At 41.3% G+C, this 8,326-nt stretch overlaps 1 protein-coding gene across 1 annotated transcript; it reads left to right on the top strand.

Moving 5' to 3' along the window:
- The first annotated feature begins 7,573 nt into the window (after nt 1–7,573).
- LOC129753127 (uncharacterized) lies at nt 7,574–8,018 on the top strand. Its single transcript, XM_055748926.1, has 2 exons — nt 7,574–7,678; nt 7,746–8,018. The coding sequence occupies exons 1-2, from the start codon at nt 7,574–7,576 to the stop codon at nt 7,947–7,949; spliced, it is 309 nt and encodes a 102-aa protein (XP_055604901.1). The 3' UTR covers nt 7,950–8,018.
- Nucleotides 8,019–8,326: the final 308 nt, after the last annotated feature.

The raw sequence follows: 8,326 nt of genomic DNA, 5'->3' as shown, positions 1-8,326 counted from the left end.
CCGGTAAATTTTCAATTTTCTTCGCATAGTGAATGTTAACTTATTGAGTTGTCGAGTGCAGCGGTAAATTTATTAGTGAATGCGTAATAAAAGTGTGAATCGGGTGATTGGGTGACTAACAGCAGCAGGCTGCTGCCACTCAGCCTGATGCAGTTAGTTGTTAGGTTTGCTGCTACTGCTGCTGTTCGGTTTCTTTTCCTTGCTGCATTATTTTACAGCGTTCGAAAGCCTGCTTGAGAATCGATTTAAGAACGTTTGAAAAGAAGAATCTGAAATAATATTCATTGCCAGGTTGATATTCTGAAAACCTCTACCTGTATACACTTGTTTGCTCATGGAATCCATAGCGAATGTGCTAGGTTTTTCTTCCTCTGCACATTCACCGTTTGGAAGAAGGGACGTAAGCAACATTGAAATTGGCAATCAAGATTTTGTTTCATTCGTCATTTTGGAAGTCTTAAATTTTATATATTAAAAGGGTTTAAGTTGATTGTTTTATCAATCACATAGGTAGATAATGTTATAATGAAGCTTTTTAGTGAATATCTCAGTTTTTCAAATTTTGTTTCATTCGACGTAATGAAAGCTCACGCGAGATTTCATTTTGATTCTCCGGTGCATAGGGCCGTTGTAAAAAAACCTCTACCTTGACGATCCGGAGCCAGCGTCTTCACTCGCCCAGTCAAGACTTTCGTCGACAGTTCGTATTTCGGCGGCTAGGCTTCTGGGTCTGCCTCTTCTTCGATGTCCTTCTGGATTCCATTCAAGCGCCTCTCTGCAAATCTCGTTCTCATCTTTTCGCAGCGTGTGCTCAAACCATCTCCACTTACGTTCCCGAATCTCGATCTCTAGCGCCCTTTTAAAAACACCGGCGATATAGTTCCTCATTTAAGATCCAGTTGCCACGCCACCAAGCGCGGATGATATTCCACAGGCAGTGGTTTACAAATTACCGCATATGTGCACCAAGTTTCGCACCTGTACAGAAATACAGATTTGACATTTGAGTTAAAGATTTGAATTTTCGTTAGTAGAGATATCTGACGGTGAGCGCCAGGTGTTCCGGAGAATCGCAACTGCTAATCGGGCTTTTCTGATCCGGGATTCGATGTCTTTCTTAGTATCACCATCAGGCGTTATCTGGCTACCAAGATACTGTGTTGATTTCCATCGACTTGGTCTTTCCGACATTGACTTTGAGACCTGCTGCCATGGAGCTTTCGGTGAGGTCGTTGAGTTTGCTCTGCATGCCTTGTTGTCTTTGGGCGTGCAAAACAATATCGTCTGCCAGGTCAAGGTCGTTCAGTTGCTCCATTGTAGAAGGATTCCACGGCAATTCTCGATTCGGTGCACAGTCGATCAATTCAGTCAGAATCTCACCCATTACAATTAGAAAAAGTAGCGGTGATAAGATTCACCCCTGTATCACTCTAGCAGTTACCGGGATTTGATCGGACAAGACACCGTCATACAAGACCTTTCCCAAACATACCTCGTACTGTGTTTCGATAAGATGGACCAGTTGAGACTCTTCGTAGTCTTAGAGCCACCCAGATGTTTTCGAGGTTAAGTCGGTTGAATGTTTTTTAGAAATCAACGAACACCAGCAGAAGAGAGTCCTGGAATTCGTTGATTTGATCCAGTATGATTCGTAGTGTTGTGATGTGGCTGAGTTGTACAGATCAACGTTATGCCTCGCCAGTTACCGCACTCTGCCAGGTCTCCTTTCTTCGGGACCTCTACTAGGATACCCTTCATCTAGTCGTCAGCGAAAAGACGGTGCAACATTTGTGCTGACAGGGCAGGGTCGGCTTTCAGTATTTCAGCAGAGATGCAATCGATCCCAGGTGTTTTGTTGGATTTCATGTCTTTGATTGCCGCTTCTATTCCAGCGAGGGCGTTTCCGAGTTGACGCCCTTAATGCGACTTAGGTACTGTTGGCGCTTCGAGCCGAGCCGCGAGTTCTTTTGGCCATCGCTATTCGGGACTCGGGAGCAGGCTTCCGAAAAGTACTGGCGAACGACAGTATTCTTGAGAACGTCGCACGTGCACCTTGATGAAAGCTTTCCGAATATTTCTTCCCCGACAGTTCTAAAAGGAGCGGTCGTGCGATGTACAGCGAGGCCTCGTTTAACCTCATGCGAAAGTTTGTTCGTGGGTATGAAAGTTTTTTAAGCTTCGTGACAGTTTTGGAGAAATCTTCGTGTCAGTTTTCAATGCGTTGAATTTCGCATGACAGTATTACCTACTCCGTCCGACTGTAGCCGAGATTCGCTTGGAATTATCATCCACGCTCGGGCCGAGTTAATTTCGAAAGAGCGTAGGTATCAATTTCTTTCTCGCTTAAGGGGGGGGGGGGGGGTGGTGATCACCCCGATCACCCTCCTCATAGGATCCCATAGGATAGAAGGTAATCATATCGCCGAACCCGCACCGGCACCACACATCGCGTTTCGCCTCGGTCGTATGCTCCTGCTCGATGGCTCGTTCGATCTATTCGAACCGAGCAGCAGCGCATACAGCCGGGCATGTGTACGGTATGGGCACGACAGTCAACCGTGACAGTCCTGCCCAAACTGTCACGCGCTGCAGCCGACAGTTAGATGAAATTATTTTAGAAACAGGAAGCCTGAAGGGATGAAAACCGAACTGTCGGTTGGGTTCGCTACAGCTTAAAGCACAACATTTTCGGCAGCGCAAGCTTTGAGGCTGCGTTCTCGCACGTGTGTGATGTAGCCGGATATCTCCATTGGCGGCGACTGTTTCTCCCTCTTCGGCTAGGGAGTTTGTCCAAGATCTCTGATCTCGTCTACAAGCTCGTTTAACTGCCTTTTCCAGCTCCGCATATCGTAAGCAGGCGGCTGCTTTGGCTGACCCGGTACATGCCTGCTCAATTCCGACTTTCGCTTTTCTCTGATCATAGATCATCCTCCAAGTTTTATCCGACATCCATTCACTTCTTCTTCCATAAACTTTACCGAGAGTACCATGGCTCGTCGTGATAAAGGCATTATTGATTCCACACCACTGTTCTTCGACTGTTCCGTCTGTCGGCAGTTACGAGGCTCGGGATTCAAGCTGTTCAACGTTCTGGATTCTCTAACTGGCGGACGTCGTATCGACACCCGACTTTCTCCTCGCGCCGTTGGATACGCGCAGCTCTCAGTCATATCTCGCCTAGGATGCCAAGTGATGACTGAGCGCGTTGCTCTGGGAGAATCTGTCGATACATCCATACGTCAGTTCGTGCCCTAAATAGTCAGACGCCATGTCTGTGCATCGTTTGTTGCGTAAATACATCAAGAAGGCTCCTTCTCCATTTTCGGCTGATGCAGATGTGGTCAATTTGATTTTCTGTTCGGCCATCTCGTGATATTTACCCAAGTGACCTTATGTGCTGGTCGATAGGGGAAGAGCGATCAACCGATCACCATGTTGTTGTTGCCACAAAATTCTACAAACAGCACTCCGTTTTAGCTCATCTGTCCTAGACCATAGCGCCCCATGATGCGCTCAAAGTCCTGATTATCGGAGCCAATCGGAGAACAGACGCTCGGTTGTTGTTGCACGCCGCCCCTGACCTGGGGAACAGACGCGTGCGGCCACCTTCTTAGTGTGCATGCCGGGGTTGGATATATACCCGTACTATGCTTAGGTTACTCGCATCCCAGCCGGTACCACGGGGAGGTTGAGATAGGAGTTGTGAATAAGAGAGGTGATATGAACACTATGGGGCCTCGTGTTGCACTTTATCAACCATTTGCCAGCCTCCTCGCCTACTTACTGTAAAAGTCAGATAACCATGTATTTTAATTACCTTTCTCAGGACTCGAGTGCGTGAAATGTGTCAAAACGGTTTCTGAAAAGGGTTAGCCCGTTTTACCCAGGATTCGATATAGACGAAAAGAACAAGAACAACAAATATTTAAATGACGATACCACTCGAACCATTTAAATTTTTTCTTTATTTCCCATGTATTTTGACATTACAAGATTATCTAAAACCAAACGCCGAAAATTCAAAACGAAAAAAAAATCTTTCGTATAAACAATATCTACGAGTTTATGAATACTCGTAGTCAGGGGTGTTTTCTGTTGATAGTGGGTTGTGACGAGACTTTTTTGAAACTTTTTAAAATTAAATAATTTTTCAAGGTTGTGCAACGAAGCAAAAATAAAGGACCTCGACATTTCGTTAATGTTATGGTAAAACGAAGTTCACTAGTCGTTTATAGACATTGTTCAACATTTTTTTTTTAAATCCTCATAAATACCGCTAAAATTAACAAGTATTGGGATGTAATGACCTTGCTTACGTGAAACACGTCAACAAATTACGTATTAAAAAAAACCTTCTCAACAAATTACAAGCAAATAAACAATTTCTCATTAGCGGTAGATTTGTCTTCGGTTTCGTTTTCTACCCAATCCACACGGCACATGAATTAAACAAACTCATCGGTAATGATAACAGTAACTGTACGGTCGCGTTAAACTGACCGGTAACTCAAAAAGGACCAACTACCTGCAACATGCCATTCAATTTCCATGGAAAGTAGTTTTCAAATTAAGCAAAAGTTACAGACGTCAATACAAAATGCAGCTGGGCAAACAAAAAAAAACCGTTTGTACCTTTTTGTTGGCCGATGTTTGCGTACAGACCTGATTCCAACAAAGTCGAAATGAAGGGAGGGCTGATCAATGATTATTGTTACACAGCGGGGTCCATACACCGGTGGAGATTTTTGATATTATTTAAAACAAAATTTTCTCAAAGTGCAGGTAGCCTTAAAGAGATCATAGATGTTCTTGAACAAAAATGATCAGTTCACTGTTGAACAGAATTATGAATTGTCATAAGAAATGCCTCGGATTGGAATTAATTCATGGCGAAAGCCTTTCTTCCGAATCCGAAAACGAACGTGTCTGTGTCTGCCCGTGGAAATAGTAAGGTACACTCCACTCACACGATCCTACCCATAAAGGGTCATTGAAAACTATTTTTGCCGATCGATTCTGTGTTATCGTTGCTGCTCCTCCTTTGTTTGGCTGCCAGTCGGTGTTAGCCGATGTGCTCATTGAATCGGAACTCTTTTCGCAATAAATGGTGCGAGTTGGGAGTGTGGTGTTTTTAAAATCCTAAAACAGATTTTTTTCTACAAATTTATGCATAAACAAATGTGTTTGTGTGCCTACCAATATCTTTGTATGGTTTTTTTCTTTTTAGCAAACAGCTAAAAGGAAAGTTTGACCAACGTTTAATTGAAAGTAATACCAATAATTCATATTCTACCAGTTTTCAATCAACTGTTCTTAATGAAATTCTTGGAAACTGTGAAATTTTTTTTAAATTTTTAAAATTTTTTTTTTCAATCTTATCGGGCTAGTAAGCAACCAAAACGGGCATTGAAGCAAAATGTAGTAGCCAAAGAATGTGCCCGGAAGTTATAAAGCATGGATCACCCAAAATCTGGAAGCATTAAAAAGGGTCTATATCGGAGCTCTGTTAACGAAATAAAAATGTTTTTTTACTCAAAATGTAGGGTTTTCATTGCACTTTATAGGGAAACAATAAAAAATATTCAGATGTTGTTTTGATGGAATTTCAAACTTTTCGTCGAGTACCATTCATCATAGTTTGGACACCCTATTCGCTGACCTCAGCGGCCATTTTGTTCCACAATCTCTTCATCTCTGTTGCATCCCGAGTCGTCCTACCATTCTTATTCATCTTCTGCTTGACAATTGCAGAAAATTTTTCGATAGAGTGGAATTGAGGGCAGTTTGGTGGGTTGATGTCCTTTTCGACAAAATCTACCCGTTGACCCGATACCACTGTAGTACTAGACTGAGTCGATTTGGGGTCATTTTTGAATTTCTCAAACCCTGGGGTCTTAAAAGCTTCATATTGGTCCAAAACTCATCCATGATTTTTTGCAGAATTTTTAAGTAACGTTTACATGAGTAAATTTGAACTTTTATGTTTGTATGGGAAAATTGAATATTTTGTACTGAAAAATCATCATCATTTTTGTATCTTCTGTGGAACCGAGCCAGCTGATGGTTTTTGTGCCAATTTATAAATTTCTTAAGGGAAATTTTCCGCTGAACAACTTTGTTGAAGACCGTAACTTCGTATCTTATTAGGAAAAAAAGTTATTAGCTGTTTAACAGGGGTATGTCTTTCCGCATTGATAAACAAGAAATTCAATTAACATCACTGCTTAAGCTCCGTGAAGTATTGCAGGAAAAGTTGTCATGCAATTCTCGCTAGGTACCCAGCAGTGATGTCAATTGACTTTATTGTTTATCAATGCGGAAAGACATACCCCTGTTAAACCGCTAATAACTTTTTTTCCTAATAAGATACGAAGTTACGGTCTTCAACAAAGTTGTTCAGCGGAAAATTTCCCTTAAGAAATTTATAAATTGGCACAAAAACCATCAGCTGGCTCGGTTCCACAGAAGATACAAAAATGATGATGATTTTTCAGTACAAAATATTCAATTTTCCCATACAAACCTAAAAGTTCAAATTTACTCATGTAAACGTTACTTAAAAATTCTGCAAAAAATCATGGATGAGTTTTGGACCAAGATGAAGCTTTTAAGACCCCAGGGTTTGAAAAATTCAAAAATGACCCCAAATCGACCCAGTCTACTGTAGTACTTCTTTGCTGTTGTGACAGCTTGCCTAATCTAGCGGAAACTTTACTGGTCCATTGTGAGAAAGTTTTTCAGGCACTCCTCGTTGTACATTTCGGAGTCCATGGTCTTGTTTTTTCACAAAAATCAGGGTTTTTCGTCCGCAGCTGCAAATACCTGGTCAGATCAAGCACTTTCTTGCAAACTTATCGGCAAAAACGAATTTAAACTTGGCGGGGATATCACCCCGACTAGTGGCTTTGTAAATTTTTTGGCCAGGAAGACGCCCAAAATCCATCTTCACGTACGTTCCGTCATCCATGAGGATGCATCCGTCGTACTTCGTCAGAACCTTGTTGTATAACTTCCAGGCACGTCCTTTGGCTTCTACATTCTTCTCCAATGTCCCAATGCAATGCAATGCACCCATATTATTCAAAATTCTCTCTTAAATTCATTGCACCTAGGAAAAATGTGAAATTTGAGGCCTTGAGTAATTATTCAAAACCTTTTTGGATATGGAGTTAAGGATTCAGATGAATGAGAAACGCAAAATACAAATGTTTGTATTGTACGAAATCGGTTGCTGGAGGAATATTTCATATCAGCATAAAATTTGGAATGACATTTACTCTTTTATTTCAATCAAAGTGATTACCCGCATAGTAAAGTAAGATACACTTAAACGTCCGTATTATTCCATTCTGATTACATTAATAGTAACGTGTCAAATGGCATCTTGGCTCAATGCGTCTTTGCTAGAACGCAAAAAAATTATTTTCGAAAGATACGATTGATATTCTAAAACCCAAAAAGATAATTTTAGCAACGCGATAAAACGATAACGAATTATTTTTGAAAGATTCAATAAATGGTTCTGAAAACAAATTGAGTTTTTTTGCAACACGCCATCAATTTTTCTGCTGTCATGTCAAAACACGTGGCTGAGTTGGCCCGGGTTTTGAAAAAATCTCCCGGGACTCCTCGGGACTCGTCGGAACGTTCGGAGATGGCACCTGCTCTGATGGTAATGGTGAGTACCTTACTTAAAGTAATTGTAACCAAAAAAAGATGCCTATTAAAAATATTTTTTCTTCCAGAAGCTGTATGGCAATTTTTGGCAGCTTCAGACGAGGGCGCAAAATCGAAGCTGCGGAGCTGCGATAAACGAAGCGCAGAAAAATAATGATGGAAACGGTAGCAACACTGTGGCCACTATAGGTAACATCAACCCTACCGGTCTATATCCTCGGCACCATCTCAGCATCTCGGGAACATACTGCCTCAATAGAACCGCTTATTAAGTGCACGTTTTTGGTGTAGTGTGATTTTTAAAAAATATTGTAATTAAATGTTGAATAAACAAACTCGAGTACCACGAACTTTTATTTATTTTATTGATCTTATTATTAATAATTGAAGATACATCGTATCATCCTTATTTTATGGGTAGATCATTAACAAAAGATAACATGTATGATCCAACCGGTTCGTTGCATTTGAATCGTTGTTGAATCGTAACTCTACTTAACAACCCGTTCACTGTATCGTAAAGTGTGTCCAAACGATACCCAAAACGATTCATATAATCATACTTGAATAATCTGATAACCATTAGGGTAATCTTTTGGGTGTCTCAGGAGAAAGATTACAGTTACGGTCGTTTTATGATACTGATTCA

The sequence above is a fragment of the Uranotaenia lowii genome, chromosome 3 (assembly GCF_029784155.1).
Source record: "Uranotaenia lowii strain MFRU-FL chromosome 3, ASM2978415v1, whole genome shotgun sequence".
Classification (NCBI taxonomy): Eukaryota; Metazoa; Arthropoda; class Insecta; order Diptera; family Culicidae; genus Uranotaenia; species Uranotaenia lowii.
This window is presented reverse-complemented; position numbering and strand designations above follow the sequence as displayed.

Excerpts from the sequence above, each read along its gene's own strand:
- LOC129753127 (XM_055748926.1), top strand. The coding sequence starts at position 7,574 with ATGTCAAAACACGTGGCTGAGTTGGCCCGGGTTTTGAAAAAATCTCCC. Across the intron at positions 7,679-7,745 it reads CACCTGCTCTGATGGTAATG|AAGCTGTATGGCAATTTTTG; the intron begins GTGAGTACCTTA and ends TTTTTCTTCCAG.